General features: G+C 30.8%; 4 protein-coding genes across 4 annotated transcripts; 2 read left to right on the top strand and 2 right to left on the bottom strand.

Annotated features, from left to right (window-relative positions):
* The first annotated feature begins 310 nt into the window (after positions 1-310).
* LOC121131714 (actin-like protein 6A) lies at positions 311-2,025 on the top strand. Its single transcript, XM_040727064.2, is given in 5 exon segments — positions 311-551; positions 554-582; positions 645-1,500; positions 1,558-1,620; positions 1,623-2,025. Coding segments are annotated over 5 exon segments (1,311 nt in total). The 5' UTR covers positions 311-412; the 3' UTR covers positions 1,847-2,025.
* A 999-nt stretch (positions 2,026-3,024) lies between these two features.
* LOC121131715 (transmembrane protein 164) lies at positions 3,025-4,293 on the bottom strand. The gene is given in 4 exon segments (XM_071894020.1): positions 3,025-3,793; positions 3,854-4,144; positions 4,147-4,233; positions 4,290-4,293. Coding segments are annotated over 4 exon segments (846 nt in total). The 3' UTR covers positions 3,025-3,329.
* Positions 4,294-9,306: 5,013 nt separating this feature from the next.
* LOC121131713 (para-nitrobenzyl esterase) lies at positions 9,307-14,414 on the top strand. Its single transcript, XM_040727063.2, is given in 9 exon segments — positions 9,307-9,943; positions 9,946-9,978; positions 10,032-10,215; positions 10,281-10,413; positions 10,415-10,552; positions 10,554-10,606; positions 10,676-10,855; positions 13,723-13,911; positions 13,973-14,414. Coding segments are annotated over 9 exon segments (1,761 nt in total). The 5' UTR covers positions 9,307-9,366; the 3' UTR covers positions 14,247-14,414.
* On the bottom strand, positions 13,970-17,190 carry LOC121131711 (uncharacterized). The gene is made up of 2 exons (XM_040727062.2): positions 16,582-17,190; positions 13,970-16,523 (listed from the first exon to the last, which is right to left on the bottom strand). The coding sequence occupies exons 1-2, from the start codon at positions 17,094-17,096 to the stop codon at positions 16,388-16,390; spliced, it is 651 nt and encodes a 216-aa protein (XP_040582996.1). The 5' UTR covers positions 17,097-17,190; the 3' UTR covers positions 13,970-16,387.
* Between the last annotated feature and the right edge of the window lie 9,702 nt (positions 17,191-26,892).

The raw sequence follows: 26,892 nt of genomic DNA, 5'->3' as shown, positions 1-26,892 counted from the left end.
ATCCGAAAAAAAATTAAATTTCGCAGAGTAATTAGCGACAAAAGAAATGCACATTTTTTTCTTAGAAAAACCACTAAAAGTATGTATAACAATTTTATTGTGACTCCCTCTAGGTTTGTAACCTACCTACTCTATGGAACTCACAGTCATTACATTTATTTTAGATATTTATTTTACTCTCTATATATAAACATCACGTGATAACGCTCTGAAATGTATTTTTTTTTAATAAAGAAAAAAACTATAATAGCTATTTTCAGCTATACGGTGTAATCACTCGCTATAGGCGCGTTTATTGTTATTATATATTTTCTTTCTTGTTTATTTTTTTGTATTATTGAAATTGTTTCAACCGGTGATTAATTGTTTTAAACTTTCAGTCTCTTTGGTCGTAGAAACCTTTGATAACGGAATGTCTGGCGGAGTATATGGTGGAGACGAAGTAGGAGCATTGGTTTTCGACCCTGGTCACTTCTCTTTTCGAGTTGGTTATGCTGGAGAGGATTGTCCGAAGGCAGAAATCCCTTCTTTCGTTGGTGTTGCTCCGGAGCATGAAAAGAAGTATCTCAAGAGTCCATGGAAGTAAGTTATTATTATGAAGGATTCTTTATCATTCGGACGGGTTCAATTGATTTCATTTTTAGATCGATGGAACCGACACGAAACCTAGATTGAATACTGGTAAAAATGGGAAACTGCGATATTATATTGATACCTGCAGTCTTCACTATCCCAAGAAGGGAATGGAAATCAGTACGTTCATGAAAGATGGAATGATAGACAATTGGGAGGTGTTTGAGGAGCTTATGAATTATTCCTACTCTCAAATTATAAAATCAAAAGCTGAAGAACATCCAGTTCTTTTTTCAGAGGCTCCTTGGAATCAAAAAGCAAGAAGAGAAAAACTCACTGAAATCATGTTTGAGAAATATAACATTCCTGCATTTTTCCTCGCAAAAAATGCTATTTTAGCTGCTTTTGCAAATGGGAGATCAAGTGGACTGGTTCTTGATTCAGGAGCAACACATACTTCAGCGATCCCTGTTCATGATGGATACGTTTTACAACAAGCTATTGTTAAATCCCCTCTTGCAGGAGATTTTCTTACGTCTCAGTGCAAACAATTTCTTGATGAACGTAATGTAGAAATAATTCCACCATACATTATTGCTAGTAAAGAAGAAGTAAAAGAGGGAGATCCTCCTAAATGGACGAAAAAAAAGAATATTCCGGACGTTACTATGTCTTGGCACAATTATATGTGTAGAAATGTAATACAAGATTTCCAAACCTCCGTCTTACAAGTATCTGATTGCTCATATGACGAAGAAACGATTTCAACTATTCCTCATCAAAGTTATGAATTCCCCAATGGATATAACGACGAATATGAGTCTGAAAGATTTAAAATCCCTGAAGCCCTTTTTGACCCCTCTATTATTAGAGCTCCTCAAGCTGCATCTATGCTGAGCCCTGCCCATGTAGTCACCACATCAGTTGGTAAGGTTATGTTCGATCTCTTTATTTTAGATGTTTACTCATTCCTGTTACAATTAGGTATGTGCGATATCGACTTAAGACCTGCGTTGTACGGATCTGTTATTGTCACAGGAGGCAACTCTCTTTGTCTGGATTCACGGATCGTCTTAACCGAGACTTGTCTCAAAAGACACCAACTAATATGAGATTAAAACTTATTTCAGCGAACGGAAATCAAGAAAGACGGTATGGATCTTGGATTGGAGGCTCAATTCTAGCCTCTCTTGGGTCTTTTCAGCAAATGTGGATTTCAAAAGCTGAATATCAGGAATCAGGAAAAGTACAGGTGGATCGTAAATGCCCCTAGAATTGACTATTAGTAATAAAATCATTTTTATATGATTGTGTATTTTATCCACATTAACTACCTATATTATAACAATATACACTAAAAGAAACATTTTAAAAGATAATCCTATAAATCTCTTATTGTAAGTAAATAACTTTTAAAAGAAATAATAACACTCATTGTTCGTATTACTTAAACTCCATATGGTTCTCGTAAATACTGAAAACTTTTGATAGATCACCAATTTGATGTCCTAAATATTAATAACTTATGTTAGATGACTAATTTGATGTACATATTTGAGTGCATTTTCGTTTCAGTAGTTAAAAACTTTTGACAAATTTTACAGAAAGTTATACATGTACAATGAATAAGTTCTATCTGACTCAAAATGGTAAAAAATAAAAACATGGAAAAATTCATTAAAGTAGAAATAATTCAGGTTTTTGAAAAATTTAATCTTACAAATTATAATTTATTAAAATAAGGTATTAATGTAGTGCTATGGTTCAGGCACTACAGTACAAGCAGCAGGTGGGTTCCACTCGAATTATAAACGAAATCTGGTTTGTAATCTAATTACTACATTCTCGAGGCTATTTAAATTTTATAAATCTGCAAAATCATGTTTGATTAATTTGGATATCGGAAGAAAAATATTTTATTTTTTTTTCAATTACGGATTAGATTAAAGATATCACTTTATTATTACTATAATTCGATTATATTATATGACGGAGGTTGCTTTTCAATTACATTTTGGTTCAAAAAATTTGATTGAATTTGGATGTCACAAATAAAAAGATTTTTTAAATTTTTATACTCTTTTCACAATGGTTATTTACTTTAAAGAAGTCAATTTGCACCTTGGGATTGAAAAATGTTAAGCTTAAAAAACTGACATTGTCATGAAATTTACTTCAAAAAATAATATTGCATGTAAATAACTTTTTAAAAGAAACCAAAACAATGTATGTATTGCTTTTACTCGATTGTTTGTAACTATAATTAATTATTACTTGAGATATTTGAATTATCTTCGTCTAACAATATGGACTTTTTAAGTTTCTTATATTATAATATAAAGTTCAGATTTGAAATTTTGGATATGTAGCTTAATTCAATTCTGACATTTGAGCCATTAAACTTTGAAAATATTAATACTTAATTTATTAAAATATGCACTCTTTATAATATGTCTTTTAAGATCTTGTTTATTTTTTCTTTTGGCTAAGATATAATTTATTTCATAATTAAGCCTATAAAAAACAAAAATAGCATTGTTTCTAGTAGTTAAAATGGTTTATAGGATTACAAATATTCTAGAATATTACTAAGTAGTATCTAAATATAACAATATATTAAGATTATAATTGAATACTTACCTCAATCGTGAACAAAGCAATAAAAATTTGTTCAATATGTAGTATAACAGATTACTAAATAAATAATTCAAATTAAATCGGTAAATTTTCAAAAGCAAATGTAGAATTGATAAATTTCATTCAAATTTTTGTATTGTAAAAGGACGTAAAAAATATGACTCAAAGCAGGACCAAATTTGTCCTATTAAAATAATACAAAATAACTGGTGACAAATGCCGTAAAGTCTATAATGCTTCCCAGCAAATGGGTCTGAACTCGCTGGGCATAACATAGATCCTACGTTAGCACTAGTAATTAAGGATATTCCATGAAGTATTATCCAATGTATTAGCATCCATATGCCATAACTTAAATAGGACCAAGACCAGGAAAATTCACCGGGATTAGACAAATTGAAGTGGTACTTCATGAGATAAAGAGGAGTCAAACAAAGAATGAAAAAATGTTGAATCCAATAGACTTCTACTTCATATGGCAAGCGAAGACAATCTGTTACAGGAAAAAGTAAGGCCGTAAAAGGTCCATGTAGAAAATGAAGCATAATACGAAATATATATTCATTATACAAAGTTTCTTTTCCTTAAATGCGAAAATAATAATAACTAATTATCGATCGATATGAAACAACTCTAAAATTACCTAGCAAAAGTGAAGTTAAAAGATAAATTTGACATATAGTGATGAGATGGCATGGCATCCATAGGAATATGACTTGTTTCGATACAATTTTATAACCTATCTCTACGATGAAGATAACATACAGAGTAAATGTCACCCATTTGAGATAGGCATTCTTAATATTGGAATGTGACTTCGGTGGAGAGTGTCTCAAAAAGCCATAAAGAAGAAAAATAACACCTAACGTAATTCCAAAAAGTGTTTCCTTAAAACGATGTGATAGAGGGACATGATGCCAGCAGATGGATCCCCTTCTGATATATCACTTTTGTTTATTCCTCCGACACTGATGTCAACTATCAACTGAACGATAGTGTTCATATCAAGCTTTTTTCCATACTCTAATATATAAAGATATATACAATTAATAAGAAATCCATAATTAAGAAAATTATACTCATCCACAACAATAAACTCTATAAACATTGAAAATAAATATTAATAACATTTGTTAATTTTTTCCTATCAGGTGTTAAGATTATATAAAAACACCTATCAAAAATATTACTCGTGTCATTAATATCCAACACTTCTTAATTCATAATAGGAAGTTAATTTTATTTTATGATATTAAAAAAATAATATATATATACATAATAAAATAGGGATATCCCTAGTTAGTAGATAGGCTATGTTACTGTGTTACACAATAAAAATAAAAAACAAATATTATCTGAGTAACCACTAATCCCAAAGTGTCAATGAATACAGTTAATGAGTGAATAACTTAACATTAACTTTAAATAAAAACGGAATACAAAATAATAAACGTCAATATTCAATTCCAGGAAAGTAAATTAAATTTGGAAACTTAAAAGTCTACGCCCAAAATGATATAATGAGGAACGCATATTTCCCTAACAACCTGGAAGAATAAACGGTTTTCTGTTCATCAAAAACATAATGTTGATGATAAACTAAGCAGGTTACAGCAGAGAGAGAAAATTCATCTCATGTAAATATACATTTATTCTTAATATTTAGAATTCACTTTAACTTTGAGTTTTTATAGTACAAAATGTATAACTCAATATCTTAGAAGGTATTTTTGGATAACTCGTTAGTTGATCATAAATAAATAATAAAAATAGTTAAATATGTCTCGCAGAGACATATATATTTAAGTTTAATGCATTGGTCAATAATGTCTTGCACCAGGAATAGAGAAGACGGATTACGTAAAAAATCTAGAAATTACTAGATCTAAAATTTTATAGTATGGACTAGGGTTGCAAAATTCCGGGAATTTTCAAACATGAAAACTTTACATGGGAATTTTGGAGAATTAACGGGAAATAATTGGAATTTTTGACTAAAAAAAGTGTTAAACTTGGAATTTTTAATGTTGAAGGCTGGAGACATTTTTTTTAACATATTAGTACATAAAAAAAAAAAAATCATCGACAAGATATCAAAAATGTTACAAAATAGTTGCATTGTTGAATATAATTGAATATACTGCGTTATTGGCTCTTATATTCTATGTGTACTTATTGTTATTAGTCATCTCAATCTCAAATATGAACAGATATATTTAGAATTTAGTTAAAAACCTGTAGCTACCGAAAATAACAAATAAAGATGTTTGGGCATTAATTTCGGAAGTTCGTTAGAAAATGGTTTAAAACTGGCTATACTTTGTGTGAAATTAAAAATCTATGTATTCTGTAAAAATAATTTTGGTACAGTCATGTGAAGGAAAATTCATAACTGACCCATAAAATAAATTTTGTTCTTTACAATATAAATATTTATAAAAAAGTAAGTGGGGTGGAATATTATTCCTACTGTCCCTGATAACCCGCTACTATCTAAATATTTAACTGAAAAAAGTTAAGACCCTTCCTCCCCTCTTTCGCAGCCCCTAAGGTGTATGCACAGAGGCAGCGCACAAATAACAGATTTATTGGGCTGAAGTTATAATTAAAATAAGTATAATAAGAAAATTAATCTTTTTCTATAATTATGGATATTAAGATGTATTTGTGATAGAGGAAATGGAGGTCGAAAGAGAAGGAATCTTCAGTGTAGTAAGAATCACAGTATCTAATAGTCGGAAAAAATCCTAAGTATTGTCCTGGCTTTAAATAGATACGGAGCATTTCATAATCACATAACCTACTTATTTGAAAATTCCCGAATCAAAGTTTCCATGGGAACTTTCGGAAAGCTTTCCTCATTAGCAACTTTAGCAAGAACACATCACAAATCAGCTTATTCGTGTAGTTGCATAATGACTCTTGAATCATGACAGATAGTTTATAAAAGAAGGTATAATAATATTAATTAATGTATCAATAAAAATTATGAAATGACAAAATAAGAAATTTATGACACCAAATACTTACCATTCATGCAAATTTAAATAAGCCTCTTGAACTAATTGTCGATTTTTATTGCCAAATATCTGTCCATCTGAACCATATTTTTTTAATATCCTTCCTGAATATTTTTGTACCTGGAGACGACCTAGCTGCTACACTAAGATTTATATACATACATACACTTTATATACTTGTACTTTAATTACAACATCGCTACTAAAAAGAGGATATCATTATTAACACCCACGACAACATACAATACATTGATAATAACAAGGTATTTAAACTATCTTGGATAATAATTCAACTCATGTTGCAACAGTTTTCAAAAATTAAAGGAACCATTTTACATACATAAGGTAAATTTATACATAAAATGACATATTTGTATTCCCTAATTCACGAGGAATAACAGGGCAGTATAACTCATAATCATAAGCGCTGCCATTAGATGGAAAAGAAGCGAAAAAGCCTCATAATTATGTAACATAACTTATGTATGCTACATAAGATTTATTTACGTTACGTCATATCAATTATTTATTTTTGTTGTGTTTATTTCTCTTTGGTCACTCAAAAGTCAGGAGCTGATGAGTCATGATTAATAACTACCTAAAGGCTATAGCTATAAACTAAATCTATATTTAAAGTATATAGACTTAAATGACTCAATAGTAGTTATATTGGCTATAAAACATATTATTTAAAAATAATAATGTGTGTTGGAGTCGGAGTCGGGCGTTATATATAACGACTCCGCAGCCCTGGTTCCAACTCTCTTCTTCTCTCCCCTCTTTCCTTCTACTAAGAAATACACGCGTCCACAGGTTTGGTGAATTTAAAAGAAGTTGTAATTCAGCCTTGGACTGCCAGTTGGAGCCAGCAGCCTAGGGTAATGTAAATCAGGGAGTGTACTCCTTGTGTAAATCCATACAATGATAATTATTAATTAATAACTGATAATAAATAATAGATAACTCTTGTATTTTATGGTAAAGCCAAGTCTACAGCTACCCTTTGGTAAAGCCATGGACATCTCGAGCTATTTAAACTACATGCAGATGAATAAAAAAGCGTGCCGGCTCCAAGACACGGCTTCTTTTTAAAATTCATTTATTACATTAGTGAAAGATACTTATAGCTTCAGGATTCCGATCGTGACTATTAAGTTTAAGGTGATGAGAGGAAATTGCTGTGCCCGCAGATGCCATCAAGATTACGACGGCACCTCCAAGAATCCTAAGATACTATACCATAGTTTTCCTTGTTCCAATGTGCGTCCTAATCTGGATCTGCACAAGCTAAAAAACAGGTTCTAGCTTTGGGTAAAAGGCTTAGTTGCATTAAAATGAAAAAATATAGAACTGATTCAAGGATTGAAATATGTACTTAATTGAATTACTTAACTTTTCATGAGACTGAAAAAGAATACTGTACCTTGAGTGTGGCCAAACCTTCGGCTCTACCTATACCTAGACCCACCCGAGCATCCAATAGTGGCTTACAACTCTAGCTTAAAAACAAGCATGAGGAAGCCTTGGAGCTCAAAATATTTGGGGAAGAAGAGGTGCTAACCGTTAACGAGCTTTATGATTTGTTATGAATTTATGGAAACATTACTGTCGGGATTTATACAAATTAACTCCCCCAAATTGTCCCTGATTAAGTAGGAAGCGACTGAAGGCAGGGGTCTTGATATTAAGGCTAGCCTTGAAATCCTAGAAGACTTAACCTTTTGTATTTTTATAGGCATCATACGCTAAGCAATAGTTCAGTCTCCCACTGTCCAAAAAAAAAAAAAAGGCTAAAGTCCTCAAATTAGTAACTGAAGTAATCAACATTGCTGCGTATTTAGGATCAAAAGAGTTTTTGAATAACGAATAGAATTATGAAATCCTAATGGGCTTATTGAACAAACTACTTGGATCCCCAGACACGGAACAAAAAAACCAGCAGAAGGAGATTTTCACCTTGTCTTCTGTGGCAAAATGTGAGTACTTCCATGTCCCAAGTATTTTAGAACTCTGTCTACAACAATTACCGTAGAGACTGAACTACCGTCATCTATATTTAAGTATCTTGGAAAAAGGATCAAACACCTTAACAGCAGAGAGCGTAATGTCAATGAGATCTACACGGCAGAAAGAGTTGAGTTTGTTAGAGGTAAGTTATTGGACTTCGAGAACAACCACACAACTAAAATGGCCCTTACATTTATGATCAAATCTGTCGGAGGACTTAACTTATACTAGTTAAATTCAACGTTGAATTCCTCTACAGCAAATATACTCTAATTATGAAAACCTTCTATCAAATCGGATTTATCGTTGTGGGCGTATTAGTCAACAGGAAGTTCTTCACTCATTTTCTTTGTAGTGGTGAACTTCAAACTTCAATTACTCACCCATACAACATCAATAGAAAGTTCATCTCATCTTATAAAAATATTTACGATTGTTTCCAAAGGCAAGAACACTTCAGCATTCCTCTGAACAGTCTAGGATTTAAATCATCATTACACCCTAACTTTGCTCATATCAAACATAACCACCATAAAGAGTCAAGAAAGAGCTCAGAAACTACAATTGAAGTAATAGTTGATGTTGTTTGTGATCAAGGTCACAAATCCTCTTCAACGTGATGGATAAAAAAAAATGGGTCCTCAACTCCATGACAACATCTGATCATCTAAAAACAAGCTCAAATATAGAAAGGTTGGCAAACTTCAAACTTATAATGTTTAATGGATTAACATCAATGTTTTTGGTGTGCATCTATTTTTTAAATACTTAATGTAACTTATGTTGGGAATATATTGCAGCTTATTCAGTCTTGAATTCTTATTAATTGCCCTATTATGAATAAATATTTATAGATATTTTAACTCATATAATCCGTATTGAAAAAGCGTATTAATATATTTTATTAAAAAAATAACATATTTGTGAACTTTTTCTAAGCCCCCCCTTGGAGCGCGCGTTTTCTAATCTGTTGTCTAGGTGCTTGAGACGTCCATGGTAAAGCTTTAAGCCGGGTGATGGTCTAAAGCTTAATGGTGATGACAAGAAGCGAGTGAAATGTAAATATAACTTGCTCGCTAAGCCTGTATCTTAATAGCTGTAGTAGGAATACTCAATAGCATGGGCAAAGATGTCTGAGATATCTTCTTTCAACATCTATTTATACTTTAGTTTACTCACTTTGTTTTCCATCTACGGCCCGGAAAAGTTCTTCGATGAATTTTGGAGTCCTCTAATTGTGCATAGTCCCTCAGGTTTAGTTCAAGGAGCCCGAGAAAAAGGCCATCAAGCCTTTTATGGTATCCCTTACGCTTTACCGCCCACTGGAGAACGTCGTTTTCGGTCTCCTGAACCATATCCAACTCCTTGGAAAGGGACACTTCAGGCTGGAAGAAGCTATCCCCCGGCATGTCCTCAACAACTCAGGTCTTACTTCAAATCCCTTCTATGGGACGTTGAAGGGAATGAAGACTGTCTCTATCTCAACATCTTTTCACCAGACTCTGCGTCCCTGCAGCTATCCAATGAGTCTCCACCATCTCAGGAAAACCTGTTTCCTGTGATGGTTTGGATCCATGGGGGGAATTTTATGAGTGGGACTGCCTCAGACTACGAATCCATTTATTTTATGACCAAAGATGTCATACTTGTCATGATATCTTACAGATTAGGTCCTTTAGGCTTCCTTAATCTTGGAGAAGAGTACGCGAGGGGAATCAAGGCATTGAGGATCAGATTCTTGGTAACAGAAAAGCTAAAATTGAACGTCCAACTATTTAATTCTTAATTTAATAGCTCTATCGTGGATTCAGGATAATATTTCGAGTTTTGGTGGTGATCCTCAAAGAGTAACGATTTTTGGAGAGAGCTCCGGAGCGATAAGTGTATTACATCATATGTCCGTTCCAATGAGTAAATTATTATTCCAGTCTGCTATAATTCAAAGCGGTTCAATTTATCAACCCACAATTAAAGAAACGTAAATTTGAAAGACTCGTTTTATTCTGAATATTTGAATATACATAAATATGTCTTTATTTGTAGATTCATGATGGAAATGCACGAAGCTTGGATTGCGGAAATGGGATGTATCGGTGTAATAGATACACAAGAATGTATTCAGAAGCTTCCTTTGGCTAAAATAGTGAATAAAAATCCCTTTTTAAGTGATTGTAACCTTAAAAAAAAATGGACATCCTTTTCCTAACCCATGGTTCCCCGTCCTAGAGGGAAGTTATCTCCTGAAAGAAGTATCTGCAGAAAATAAAAAATCACATGCACCCAGAGTCATGATAGGAACAACTTCAAATGAAGGTTTTTTTGGCAACATCACGCTTCATGCTTCAAAATAATTATACTGAAGGCTTTATGTAAGCTCTTTAAATTCTTTAAACACAACATTTTTATTTTATAAGAGGCTGTTGATGTCCATATGTCAGGTCAAAGTGGGAGGAATGCTTTAAACTGAATACTGCAGGAGATGAATCTTATGATTTAGAACCTGTTATGGACTATTACTTTGGCTCAAACAAAAAACCTGATTTTCCATCTCAAGTGCAGAATTTTTCCAATCTCATCTCTGATTTTTGGTATAATGGTCCGACTTTTGAAACAGTTAAGTATGTACTCTTAAATTGTCAAGCAACTCATTCATATTCAATTCATGAGGTTATTTTAGCGAAATCATAGATTTATATTTTATTAGTTTACTTTAATTATTATTATATTTATACTGTCCCTTTCCTGTTAAAACATGTTATCCCTACGAAAAAATATGCTTCACACAGTATAATAATTTGTATATTGGCTATAACTCCTATTTTGCAAATTTTGACAATTTTATGCCAAATTCAAAGTTGTGACTTGATGCACCTCCTACAAATTGAGGATATAAGAAACATCTTCTAAGCTATGGTGAATATTACCCCCTTTAGTGTGTCTATCTTTATTATTTAATCTTCGTTTTTTATGCAATTAAAAAACTTAAAAAAACTCTGAAAAAAGGTAAAAATAATAAATACACACCTTCTTCACATTGGTGGCATAATTAGCTTGAATATAATATGGTTGAAAGGGTAATTTATTTACTGCCACATGTCTAAGCAAAGTAACCCTAGAATGAATAATAATGAGTGTATATTTTAGTGTCTCTGTTACACCTACTTTGTTATAAACTAAATTTCATTGCATAATGTTATTTAACTAGGCGATTAGATCCATCTAATATGATTTGTCTGAAAAATACTAACTTGATCGATTTATCATATAACATGCATCATCAACTAACCTGTTATATAATAATTGAAATTTTGGATCGCTAAAAACTTTTAAAATGAGCGATAAATTATATTATAAAATAAACTACGAAGATTTAGTTTCAATTTTATTAATCAAATGATCACGTCACATATTTTATAAAAAAGCAAGTAAGAAATGTAGATATTTACATGAAAAACATAATTATGAACGATCCAATAAAGGAACCCTGTTCTTGTGTGAACAATTGCATTTAAAAAAAATCTATTTAGAATTATGGTCCCTCAACTGTAATGACCTTAAAAAGTTTATTCATAGGCGTGTTGATTAAAAGACTACAAAAACTGCTCCCAAAGCAATAACTGTAGCATCATCAGAATTATTGAAGGATTTGACCTGTTATACGGCACAGATGAGAATAAAAATCCAGACAGATTTAGGAAATCTGTCTAGATTTTTATTCTAATTCAAATAATTTAATCTATAATGATGAATAAATATATTTTTTTATTGCTTGAACATTATATCCGCTTTTACTTGAATTAAAATATTTTTAAATACTAAATATTTTTAATACTAAAATTTTCAAATCAAGCAACAATAACAGTTCAGAAAAGTTATTTTAATATGATTTATTATTTTAATAGTTTTTAGGTCTTCAAAATTTCAAATAAAGCCGGCGAATTGATGAAACCATATATTACGAGAAATCTAATAAGAAAGTCTTTATTCCTTTTTTCTTAGAAAAAATAATAGTTTTATATAATCACAAGATAATAATCATTTATTTGCTAAGATATGTTTTATCAGAAAGAGACAGTATATATATCTTGAGTTTTACAAGATCTCAATTATTTTTATTTTTTGGGATATAGTGATATGTTTTAAGGAAAAATTGGAAAAAAATTAGTATTTGTTATTAATATTATGAATTAAAGATCCTAAAATCCTGTCTCAATGTTCCTTTAAGAAAAAAATAATTTTTAATGATATTTTCTATTTTTGATACACTTATGGAGTGCAATAATATAATGATCAATTTATGCGCTAAAAGTTTATTCTTAATCTGATAACCCTGAGATTCAGATATAGTGTCAATTTTATCCTGGATTGTGACTTTTGGTACTAATTGACACCAAATCGACAATTTGGTTATCTATATGTCCAGCTTTTACCCCTTCGAAACCTGATCAAACAGCTTCGAATGTTCCATTGCTCCTCAGAGGTCGATATCAACCACTTTTAATCCTGAGATTCAGTTACTATATTTTTGTGAACAAGTAGGGCTAAAAGTGTTAAAATATGATTCAAATTAATAAATATAGAATGTACAGGACAAAAAAACCTTTGACAAAAAATATTTTCCCTCATTTTTATTATTCTTGCATAACTTTTTTAAGTATCTATTCATAAATTGTACTCAAATTTTTGTCACTGTTAAAGGTAACCTCCAATTTTTATAAAAGCTCTTAGTCCAAATTTGATCTTTAAATCCCCACACATCTCAAAGTTACACGCGTTGAAACTTCAACTTATTCTCCCCGAAACTTTACAAATGTGGATTATATCCCTATCATTCTCATTCAATGAAAAAGTTTAACGAGTTAACAGATTCGAATCAAATTTGGTTGTATAATTGTCCTTTTCAGAAATGAAATATTGGATGTATAACTCAATCCAAAGAAATGATAGGCATAATTGAAAAATTATCAAATAGCTAAAAAAATTACTTTATCTGTGAAATAATGATTTTCATAAATAATACGATTACTCCTAATTCCATGATTTTTTTTTTAATATTAATAAAGCGTTCTATATTATACTGGTTTATGTTTAAAAAAAAATATATATATATATATATATTAAAGACCACCAATCTTAAAATATTTAAATTTTTTAACTTTTTTTTTTTTTTTTCATAACAAAAATAAATAAAAAATTATCGGATACTATTTGATAGCTTCCCAATTATGTATTATACTTCCCTATCATTGCTTTGGTTTACAATTTATCTAATCAAAATGCGAATTTCTCCATTAAGACCTCAGAACCAAGTTGTTGTACTGAGTCACGCATCCAATATATATCGCATCTTCTATCAATTATACCGCATACCAATTTTGAGTCGAATCCATTTCCTCATAGATAGTCTTATATATATATATATATATATATATTGAAAGGTACAGTCATTTAGAAATATAATTTGTTACATACTACCTTCTTCTAGAGAAATTGCAAATAAGGGATCACCTGTCTATTACTATTTATATGATCACGATGGGTTTCTCTCCATGACAGACTCACTAAGTCGCGCATCGTACGATTATTGGAAATTCATAGTTCGCTATGCTTTTGGTCAGGAAAGTGGGAAAACTAATGGAGCATCACATGCTGATGAACTTCCATTTCTGTTTAGGTAAGATATCAAAAGGTATTTTTTTATGCTTAATTTTTAAATGAAATATTCTTTGGAATAGAGAATATCCTAGAAATTTACTCAAACGACCTGTTGATGAAAAAATGTGGAGACTCATGATCGACGTTTGGACAAATTTTGCAACTTCGGGTGATCCGAATGGTGCAAAAGAAGGATACAATTGGAAACCGGTTTCCCACAAGAATGACTATACATATATAGTACTAAAAAATGGCGAGATCAAATTTCCAAGCCATGGTCAAATGAAGGAACAACGTGATAGACTAAAGGTATGGGATTCTGCAATCATAAAGAAAAGGATCATTATCAAATAGTCTATTTTTATTTTTAAATTAAATCCGCCTCTTTATTTATTTGACTGAGCACGGATATCACCAATGGATACTTACTGGTGTGATAAATTTGTGATAGTAATTGTTATTGGTTTTTTATTTTTAAGGATGTAGTTGAATAAATTTTCTTTAGCATAGCTTATTACCTTATTTTATAGTCTTGATAATTTTTTAGCGCTGCCCCATCCCATGTAGGCTCAACAAACACTTGAATTGCATATTTAAAAAATATTTTTACTTGTGGGCAATATGAGTCACATGAGTATTTGTAATGGAGAATTATCACTATCTCAATCATTTATGAAGTTGTTAATAAACGGAATCATATGCATTACATCAATTAAATACTGATAGTGTATCTTTTTATTGCAGCCGGTGTACATTGTATGTAAAGATCAATAAATGTACAGTACTATAACTAGAAATAAGGATGTACTCAAAATTCTAAGATGGCTAGGGCCTATTCTAGGAGTTTCCTTTAAAAGGTTGACTAGATTAGGATTACCTCTTTTTATATTAAAGTCCATAATTTGATTCCCCTAGAAAATAAATTTTCTCTTAACATTTGTTATCATTACGTACTTTAGAAGTCACAGCGAAGGTAGACTTTATACGAAACAGCGATTTCAAAACGTTTGTCCCGTTCAAAATGAGACTTGGAGTAAGGAAAAAATGGATACTATTTGATTTTTCTAAATATCGTTTTCACGTGACGTCAGCATTGTTGATGTCGGCTATTTTGGGGCCCTAAAACAACCAAGTCTTAAAGCAATGAAAATCCTTTTTGAATTAATATAAAAAAAAAGTAATACATTATTATTATCTAAGACTTGATATCAAAATGGAACCCATCAGATAAAAGAGAAAAAATATTATACTTCTATTGCAAAATTTAATTATATCTATGACCCTAAAATGTACATATTACATTGATTTAATTCAAGTATCAGTGTTTATCTTATGCATCAAGTAGATGATTATAGATAGTTTACTTGTGATCAATGCTAATGCGAAGTCTTTATTTATTCTTAATGGCATTTGATGATGTTACATCAAGATTTATTGGAAATTCGTCCCTTTTATGAAGTAAAAATACTAACATTAAGCCTGTTTCAATTATTACAGCATAAAAATGCAATATTTGCACCCTTAAATCTGGTCGATATGCACTATTAACAAGTGAAACAAGAAACTTAGAAGCTTGAAACTCTCATTGAACATGATGATGAGATAAAACTGTGTGCAAGATATTCCGATGATGAAAAATTGATTTCAGCACTCTCACCTTTAAAAATTGTTGATAAAATGTTGTGCAGGGGACTGTGATTTGATACAAACTGACGTAATTTCCAATTATATTATATCTTACTACAGATTCCAAAACATCTCATGTGGACTTCAGAGAAACTTTCCTACCAAACTCACAATGCTTAAATTTGCAAAAGCTACTTCGATTGTATCCTACCTATATCCAAGATGAGGAATATATTGAAGGAATTAAAAATTATTCATCTTGTACTCGATGCAACTATAAAAACAATTTTTTCCAGTTGAATAGAAAAGAACCCCTATAAAATGGAGAGAATAAAAAAAATCCCAATACTGTTATTCCTCAGCAGGACTTTTTTTAAATTTTACTTAAGATTGCTCCCAAACACAGGCAAAATTTTGAAATTTATCTGTTTTACTATATTGAGATATTTTTAACCTTCCCGAATTCCCGGAAACTTTGAAACGTCGGGAAATGTATGAAGCTTATTTACATGTCTGGAAACATATAAATAAAAGATTGCTACGCAGAATAATTTTTAATGTGGTCACAATCAGTGGTAATTTCCGTCAAGAAAATAAAGTATTTGTTTTAATCAGATTAAACATTAAAAAAAATAGTTTTGTCTCGTAATCGTCATGCAAAAACATTAGTTAACATTTCGTCTAGTCATAGCTGAAAAAATTATCAAATTTTCGTAGAATAAAATTTAAATTATACTATTACCGAGGAGCAGGCGGGGCAAAATCGATTAGAGCTGACACAGCTTCCTTATATCCCAACCGTAGTTAAGGTATTATCTAATCCCGAGTAATATCATAAATGTAAAAATAAATTATATTAAGGTAAGGAACTATATTTTCACCCAGCATTTCTCTGAAAGACATTTAATTCTCTGAATGATATTGTAAAGTTCCTTAATGGATCTAAGTTTGCCTTCACAAAGGAATCGACTAAAAATCGCTTTTGAGACCGGAATATCTCGTTTCCTAAAAAGTAAAAGATAAAAAGATAAACGATATAGAAATCATTAAAAGATAGGCATACCATGCATTTATTTTCAATTCTTGATCCAGAACAACACTAAACATAACATGAGGAGATCCACCATTTACATAGTCCATCCCCATGAAAAGCCATTGTTCCTTTTCGAAATCAAAGTAACTCATTACTCCAGAAGGAAGATGAGTCTCATTCAAACATAAGATAACATCGTCAATGGAGAGTATCCTTTGAGTAGGAAAAGTATGAACTCCACAAACATTTTTCTTAGGAAAAATAGAAGGAACTGCATTTTGTTTAAGGCGAAATTTCATTAATTTAGGAGTGTTTCCTTGAGAGTTGCTAATCTTTTGATCAAATGGTGTGGATAGAAAGTCAGTAGTCAGAAAATGCTTAGAACATACACGGGAGGCGTCATTGACTTTTGATTCGCCAAATCCAATTGCTTTTAGCCATTTACTTCGGGTAGAGACATCCTTGGGTATTCTATGGCGCGAAATTCTAGAATTCGGAAAATACCTTGATTGACATCCACGCACAACACAGTAACTATTCATCATCAGTCATCACCCATCAGTATAATTGTATCAATATTAGTCACTTTAGTCAGTATAAGTATGATAAACCTGGTTATAAATTATCTTCTTTACCAGTATTTTTTAATGTTAATAGGGATGAGTCAATTCGTTATTGATTCAAATTTCAAATCTCATTATTTTATAGGGATGGGAATATTGGCTAAATTAAAATATAATATAGAGGGATGACAATTGACCCACACCTCGCACTGTAAAATTGCTATGAGGAAGGATGAAATTATTTTATTAATTGAATTTTCTGAATATCCCTCCAAAGAGATAAGGAGCTTTTAATTATACATTTATGATTTATTATTAATAATTGTTATTATGATTAATATTATAATGATAGATATATAATTTAATGGCAATGGTATATTATTGCCAGAGGAGGGAAATTGGACTCGAGACTCAAGTTGGGATTGAGTCCATACTTTGAAGACGATTTCACAATCAAAGACTCGAGACTTCACTTCAACTCTATAGCTAAGTCTTGTGAGTCAACCTTGGACTCCAACGCTAGTATATTGTGGACTCGAGAAAAGCACTATAACTATGGATCCTATATTATTGTTATGGACTTGAAATGAGCTTGAATTAAATCTGAAGACTCGATGAAAATATTCAAGGACTTGGACATGACTTGAGATTTGACGGGGACATGTAGTATTAGGACTTTTTCCCTACTCTGATATTAATGCTGTGTCGTAAGCTCCATGAGTGGAACCGACACTCCAAAATCTTTGGAGGCTATGGATTATATATATTTGTAGAAAGGATTAGACACATATTAGAATACAAGTGTGCCCTCATTATATTTTTCAATAAGGACTTTGAAGACGATAACAAATCTTGCCGTTATACATGTTATGGAATTATATCAGTTTAATTAAAATAATTTTGCTATTTTTTTCACTTTGTCACCTTTCCTTTACTTTGATATTATATTATCAAAATTTGCTCGGATTTGAATTTATTTTGTACTTATTGATCGAAATGAAGATATAATTTAGGAAATAAATTATTAATTATGCTATGAAGATGGAGTTTTGAATAAAATAAAGAAAATAAGGATATATTTAATTAGATATTTATTTTGAAGATTTTATGCGATTTTTTTTTATTTTGTTTGTGTTGACTTTTTTTTTTTAGAGTCTAAAAATTATTTTTAGATATTTTTGTAAACATAATATTTATTATTTTAGACAATGAAAAATGTGTTGGGTATAATTTTTGTCAATCATAACTTAAACTTATGTTTTAAAATATTAAATATATTTAGCCGATTTTTTTGGCGTTTGTTGTATTAATTAGCCGATTTCAAAAGTACATTTGGTAGTGATGGGAATTCCAGATCTTTTTAGAGAACCAGTTCTTTCGGCTTGGATCACTTAAAAAAGCCAGGTCTTTCAGCTCCCAAACGACTCTCCAGATTTTTTTTGTTTCTTTAATAGATATATTACAATTACAGAAGCGTCTGCTGGGATGGGCTGACGGGGCTGTAGCCCCCCCAATAATAATAATAATATATATATAATCCTGCGGAAGCCCCTGCTGCAGGATAATATTCTTTAAAAAATCTTCTGCTGCATAGTTTTTTAAAAGAAAAATATCTTTCATTGCTGGCGGGGATCCAGCCCCCTCCTTGCAGACGCTCTGACCTGGCGCCGGATTGGGGGAGATGTCTCCCGTCGTTCTCTTCAAAGATCCGGCTCATAGAGCTGTTACGTTCTTGAACACATCACTAACATATAGTCGATTTTACATAAACCCAAATGTGTTGTTGTCATTATTTTTTTATTATAATTTGGTGAGGAGTGAACTTCCTTTTCTACTACATACTTACGACATTCTACATTTATTTATACAAAACCGGATTCAATATTTGTTTTTGCTCATAAAAGACGAAGAGTAAACTTGAGAATTTGTTGCGGAGTTAAACATTCTAAGTCCCCGTAGGACTCAGATTAAAATTGAGGATTGACACCGAAGTAATTCTTGCCTATGTCCTTGTCCGGTGTCGGGAAAAAATGTCAAGGGAAAAATGTCAAGATAAAAAAAAAGGAAAATTGTCTAAATGGAAAAAATGGCAAGATTCTTTTATACTGATATAATATCTATCACCAATATAATAAGAGAAAAGAAAAATAAACAAACACGACTGCGGTTCCAATGGAAGGAGTGGAAATCACTTAATTCTCCGTTATTACCCAACCTTTAAAACTTCGATTATTGAAGAAGGGTGCTATTCCTAAAGAGAGTGATTTAGTAGAGCTCAACCATTTAATAGAAAATTTGTTGAACATGAATAATAGAGGTAGATTTGTTTCCCCTTCTGCCCGGCCAAGGAGAGGTAAACTAAAGCATTAAATTACATGCTTTAAGGTAAACAAGTAACACTTTTCTCCTAAATACTGAAAAGTTATGATCTACATGTATATAACTTTTTAAATAAAAATGACTCATAAGGATGATAAGTTAAACAAAAATTAATAATATATATTGTTATAAATATACACAATGTTATGAGACGCCATATACGTTCAAGATCGTTATTAGCTGAGATAAATATTAAATAAATAGATGATACAGTTAAACTAAAATAATGTAAGTGATGTTTCAAGAACTCTACAAGATATAGTTCATGGTTCCACTAGTAGCTTTTACCTTTAAAGCTCAGTATTTTCCAATGAGTCCTTTAAGTGTTTGTTATGATATCAACGACATAAATTAAAACAATATGTAAAGTTATATCGGTTAAGGAGAGTAATTCTAGTTCATCTATAAATTCTTAAACTTTAAGAAATAACATTAATATAGTAAAAGGGAATGTGCTGTATTATAATTTATACATATTATAAGATTTTTATTCCTAAATATAATAAAATCTGTGCGTCATATAGAAATTGTAACCCAAAGTTTGTTGTTTATAGACTCTTAAACCGGCAAATCTACGTCTATAAACCATAAAACAAAGTATATAGGCCCAAATTTAATCTACTAAATAGGTTGGTTTTTATCCGGATATATATTGCCATGGTCCGGAAAAACAGGGACGGCAAAATCGAAATAAAATCTACCTTGTGTAAAAAAATGTGTTGGCTAACTTTTGACAAAAGTGTATGTTTGATCACTTCCACCATTATACCTTTGAGGGTTTAAAGGTAAAAACAGCGGTGTCTTTTTGACGCAAAATCCGGGTATCTTGGAAAAATTACTAATAATCCGGAAATCTGAAAGTAAAAAAAGTTACGGCCTGGCTTGAAGATTATTATTGGCTTTTAAAAAATACAAATATCTTTAACCCAAGGCCACAACACCGTCCAGGGTGAGGCCATGTGCTTTTTCTGGCATACCTTTTCAAAATGCATTTTTTGACACAACTTTGAGGGTTATATACGTCGAAAGTAAAGGGTGTAAGGCTATAGTTGATAACATAAATGCTGTAGACCATTAAAAGATGAATCATGTTGGATGTTTTTTTTTTGTCAAATATCTTATGCCAAGGTCTGGATTATCTGTTACAAAAAACGGGAAAATATCTTTCATTTTTATTCTTTCATATTTTAATTTTTATGGTATATAAAAGTATTATATATATATTATTTAATTAAATAACTCTTAACAAATATAAAGGAAAATAAATTATTTTACTCTATTGTTGTAATTTATTGTTCGTTTGAATAGAAATGTGAGTCAACTCTTATCTGGGGAAGGGTTCAGTTTATTAAATTTTTCTTGATAAAATTGACTTAATTTGCATATTTTAATTAAATATTTGCTAATTATTGGTATAAATTCCTAATGGTTCCTATTGACTCTTATGTGGGTTTGTTTGAATAGAAATGTGAGTCCACTCTTTTCTGGGGAGGGGTGCAGTTCAATTAAATTTTTCTGGATAAAATTGACTTAATTTGCATATTTTAATAAAATATTTGCAAATTATTTTATAAAATCCTAATTTGCTGCTATTCATTCTGATGTGTGTCTGACTGAATAGAAATGTGAGTCGAGTCTTATCTGGGGAAGATTCCAGTTTATTTAATTTTTCCGGGTTCAATTTAGTTATTTTGAATATTTAAAATGAATAATTGCAAATTATTTATATAAAATCCTAATTGACTGCTATTGCCTCTGATGTGGGTCTGTTTAATAGAAATTTGAGTCGAGTCTTATCTGGGAAAAGAGTCCAATTCATAATTTTTTTCTTGGTTCAATTGACTTCATTTGAATATTTAAAATAAATATTTGCAAATTATTTTTATAAATTCCTAATTGGCTGCTATTGACTCTGAAGTGGGTTTATTTGAATAGAAATGTGAGTCCACTCTTTTCTGGGGAGGGGGCAGTTCAATTAAATTTTTCTGGATACATTTGATTTAATTTGAATGTTTTAATTAAATATTTGCAAATTATTTGTATGAAATCCTAATCGGCTGTTATTGACTCTGATATAGGTTTGCTTGAATAGAAATGTGAGTCCACACTTATCTGGGCAAGGTTCCAGTTCATTTAATTTTTCTGGGTTCAATTGACTTAATTTGAATATTTTAATTGAATATTAGGAAATTATTAATATAAAATCCTAATTGGCTACTTTTGACTCTGAGTTGTCTCTTTTTTTGATAGAAATGTGAGTAGAGTATTATCTGGTAAGGGTCTAGATCATTTAATTTTGTTGGGTTTAATTTGCATATTTTATTAAATATTTGCAAATAATGATGAACTCTGTTTAGGTCAGTCCGTGGAGTGATATATAAGTAGATAAACTAACTTTTGAAATATAAATTGCTTACTAAATTAATTTAGTAAAATATTTCTAATATTTGTAAATTATTTGTCAATTTAATTAAAGATGACTGTATAATATTGGTACAATTTACAAATAAACTTATGACTAAATTAATATAAGATTGGAAATTATTGGCATGGAGCCTCTTATCGGCTGTTAGTCCTTAAATAATAAAAACTATTATAATTATCATAAATGTATTATTAAAAATTCACATTTATACCATTATCTGTGACTTATATTAAGTATTATTTCTTCATGAAAATTAAATAAATTCCTTCAAATAAAAAAATAATTAATTAACATAACTTGAATCACATACATTAAACTACAGAATATATTTACACTTATGTTTATAGTTATGTACCAAAAATTATAATTATTTGGAATTATAAAAGTTACTATTGTTATGATTAATAAAAATATAAAGGTTACATTGGTATAAACCGCAAATATGGTAAGTAAAAATGAAATTTTTATAAAATAGAAGGTTGAACAGAAAAATGGATTTGAAGTACAATTTTGGAAATATAAATGATTGTTCGTGAATTCATTATTATTTTTATTACATAAAAATTGTTTCTTCTCCTGCGGAGTTAGTTTTGCGCGCTCCCTACAACGTTTTTAACATACTTAGTTCTGGGACTAATAAAAGAGTGGACCGATCACTTATTTTCAATTACTTAAACCTCTGTACAGTTAGAGCCGAGAAGATGGAATAGTAGTAGTTGAAGGAACATTACTTGCATGACTTCTGTCCTGTTCAATGTTCCGCTTTCTTTGATATATATTCGATCATAAGAATAACATAATAAATTATTAAGTAGCATGAAATTCTCAGGCACAATGAATCAATATTCAATATCACGTTATGCATTCCAGTAGAACAAATGAACACAATAATTCCAGAAACAATGTGATGTTATTTTAAAAAAATATAACTAGTAATGAAATAAAACACTAGTTAACATTTAACAAATACCTTATTTATTAAAAGGGGAGCAAAATAAAACTTCAAGATTTTGAAGTCAACTTAGTAATTTTTCTACCTGCAGGACAATTTGGCAGTTTCGGTTTTGTTAGATTGATGTATGTAGCCATTTTTTCATTTACTAAATTTTTACTAAAAAAATCTGCAGTTTAGGTTGTACTTCTTGGAGCTGGAAGGGATTTTATTAATAGGGAAGTAATGCTCTCAAACACAGATGGAATAGATGAGGCTAAGGTAACGATGATGGAAAGTCGTTACATCCTAAGTATGAGGATTGGAATCACTCCTCCCCTCCTTATAGTCCTCTTTTTTGAAATGTTTGCTACATAATGTTGAATTTTTGTTCGCTTCCTGGTTTTTTCTTGGTATAGCACGAACTATGAAAAAGTTCTTCATATTGAAAGGGGAACCGGTGACAAACAATATGATCATATTTACCCTCATTAGAATAGCCTGATTCACATCCCGGAGCATTTCTTCCACTTTGCTTCAACTCTAGCACTAAATCACTCTTTAAAATTTCTACAATTTTTAGTAATGATTATGTGATGACGTTATTCTATCATGCATTTGCCTAATTATGAAATAGCTATTTGTTGTTTTAGTGACGTAGATACTAAATCTACGGAAAATAGATGCAGCTGTTCCTCTCTCTTCTTTCGGCTCCAGTTGTAGATCATCAAAATAAGTGATCAGTCTCCCTAACTCGTTCCGTTCATTTTTAGAACGAATGCACGATGAACGGGAAAAAAATATTAACAACGTTCATTTTGAAATTCATTTTCTTATTGTCAAGACTATTATTTCCGAAGATTACTACATCTTCTTTTCTTGATTATGGGTTTAATTATTATCATTTTCTTTGATGGTAGTTAAAATATAGTTTATCTAGTCTTTTTTTTCAATCCGTTGCTTCGTTTAATTAATTCACTGAAAAATAAGTCATCTCAAAATAGCCTTCAAAATCACAAATATGTTGTTATGGATCAAATATAAGGTATACTGGAGGTTAATGCATTTATTTATCTAGTATCTCATAAATTTTATAACCAATTGGTCCATTCGTAGTACATAAGTTTTAACCCGACATTACATCACAAATATTGGTGTAGGAAATTTGAGTATGCGAATATCTTCCCACGCTCTCCAGACAATAAATGAGAATTATTGAAAGAAAGAAAGTTAATAATTAAGACAAAGTACTTTGATATTGTGCAGTATTAAAGATTAAAGGTGCTTATGTCGAGTTGAAATTGATGTACGTCTCAGAAACATGTTAAATGGAAACTTTACAAGATACTAGATAAATAAATGTTTTTAAGTTCATTTTAACTTATATTTAATCCATTACACCCCATTTGTAATTTTAAAGGCTATCTTGAGATGACTTATTTTACAGCAAATGGTGCAAATAAACGTAGCAATGGATTGAACAAAACTGGGTGAAATATTAAGAATTTATCTACAATAAATCAAAGGACTTGGCCCCCGTTTAAGAATCCTCCAAAAAACTTCTATACTGCCCTGCACTTCTCCTACAAGTTTTTTTTCTCTCTATAAATCGGCATTTCGTTACATACCTACTTTATTTTCTCTATTTTTGGCTAAGGTATTATATATAATTGACACTTATATTTAGATTTTCATCGTGAACTTCAATCCAAGGTAATTAATTTACTGAAGCTCAAAACACTATGAAATCTAACGGGCATATACAAGTTCTCCACAAATAATTATTTAATAAACTTAGGGAGATATATGTCTTTAAGACCCGGTACCATACACAGCTTGATGAATTGACTTAGTAAACCGTGGAGGATTTATTATTGCTATATTAAATTCAAATCATTTATCTTAAACTATAATTCGCAGTTTCGAGTCTATGTGTACCTATTTAATTCTGGTCGATTTTATAGCTTCATCTTGGAGATTGTTAGATTTAGTTACTCATTTACCGGCCTCAGGCAAAACCAGTTGAAAAATCGAAAAAAAAAAAACACGAATGGATGACGTTTGACGCTTCTCCCTATTCTTATTTTTTGTATATAAATTTAATTTATATGGTATTGTGATTAACCATTCAATCGAACAGGGCTACTCTAAATTAATTTGGCGCCCTGTGCAAAATATTAAGCAATAGTATGTATGTTCAATATTATACTGTTATACAAAGCTGAATATATTAATTGCCTTAGACATTTATTATATTCTGAGAAATTATAAATACTTCTAATAAATAATTCAAAAATCCATAGCCAATGCAAAATATAAAATTGAATGTACAAAAAGAAAACTGTAGACAAGTGTTACAAAAAAATAAATATTACAACAGCATGAATATATGTATGGTGTAATCCGTTTGATATCCACTTATTATTTTTATATTAAGAAATGCAGTTATTAACTGGTCGGAGCAGTGCATTCAGGTCGGGTTGAAGCTGAACACAGACTAGTGATTCGGGACTAATTTTATCCTCTCACACAGCAAGCACCCCTCCACCCCAAAGTCTTCCATTAATGTCTCTAACAATAAATAATAATAATAAACACAGAACCCACCTATCTGAAAATGTTAACACTATCGAGACACTAGGACCAGTTTGGGTATGTCAGAGATTAACTTACAGGAGGATTATAGAACCTTTTGAAAAAATCAGCAAAGCAAGTAAAAACCAATCAGATAATTCTCCAAAAAAAAATCAGCCAGAAAATGGTACTGGTAATATCTTTACCCCTGGACTCGTACCCGGAACATTAATTAAAAATACAGCCGCATTTTACCCGAAAAAGGAGTACTCGGCGGGTAAAAACTCTTCACGGGTAATATTTCATCAAAAGAATATCGGTATTTCTTTTCTGAAGCGGGTACACGTTTAACTCCATTTGTGTTTGAAAACTGTAGCATATCTTACTGTAGACAATAAAAGAAGAGCTATTTATATTAAAATAACGCAACCTCGCGCATTCAGTTATTGTATGATTACAACTCCAAGGTATATTGATTTTTGTTGTAGTACATATAAATATTTCTACCTATGTATTTTCATTTCATCAATAAAAATAAGCTTTGCCTAGGTATATTTTATTTTATGAGATGAAGTGTGAGGAAGAGTGTGATCCTTTTTCAACTTGCCAAGGCATGAACCTGGATAGACCTGGAAGTAGTACGGAAGGACTATTTGATTATTATCAAATGGAGTCCTGATGATGATTTTATTGAACAAAGCCTCAATTTTCATCTTTTAATGTTTTTGTTAATAGGGTTATCATCCCAAGAAGTCTTCTTATGCCAAAAAGTATAAGTAGGGCTTGTTTGAATTTTAATACAAACTATTATAATCTGAGCCTTTTGCATATCTGGCCATATAAATTACATATGGCAACCCTGGTTATATGAAACTGTTTTTTCCCTCCAAAAAAGAAAGCTGATTTTTTTCTGTTTCTTTTTATTATATTATTATTCATTCGAAATATCGAACTCATTGATGTAACCCTATACCTGTGTTATTATTGTCCAGTGTTTATTACAGAGTAATTAATACAGTCAGGCTTGTACCAGTTTACTCTTTTTCTGTTCATTCGTTACTTTTTTTTCGTTCATTTTTGAATTTTGTTTATTCATTTAAATTTACCTAGTATAAAAGTCAAACCTAAAAATAATTAATATGTAGGGTCAACGAGAGTTCAAATGACCAAAAAAAAGCCAACATTTTCAATTATGTAGTATGTGTAACACTTACAACTAATTAATAAGGTCATTATCAGCTTATTTTTCATAAAAATTATTTAACACTCCGTTTCGTAAAACGAGAAATTTATCAAAGTAGCGTTTCTGTTCGCTTTTCCTCTACATTTTATCGCCAATACTTGATTGTTAGTATAATGTAAATACTTAAACTAGGTATGCACCTATGAAATGAGACTTTCGACTATTGGTCCGTATATGTCGCCAATGAAATCCCGATGTAGCTCTTAGACAACTGTAGAGTATGCGT

Source organism: Lepeophtheirus salmonis, unplaced genomic scaffold, assembly GCF_016086655.4.
Source record: "Lepeophtheirus salmonis unplaced genomic scaffold, UVic_Lsal_1.4 unplaced_scaffold_8383_pilon, whole genome shotgun sequence".
NCBI classification, from domain to species: Eukaryota; Metazoa; Arthropoda; class Copepoda; order Siphonostomatoida; family Caligidae; genus Lepeophtheirus; species Lepeophtheirus salmonis.
Note: the sequence above shows the minus strand (reverse complement) of the source record. Positions and strands in the feature narration are given on the sequence as shown.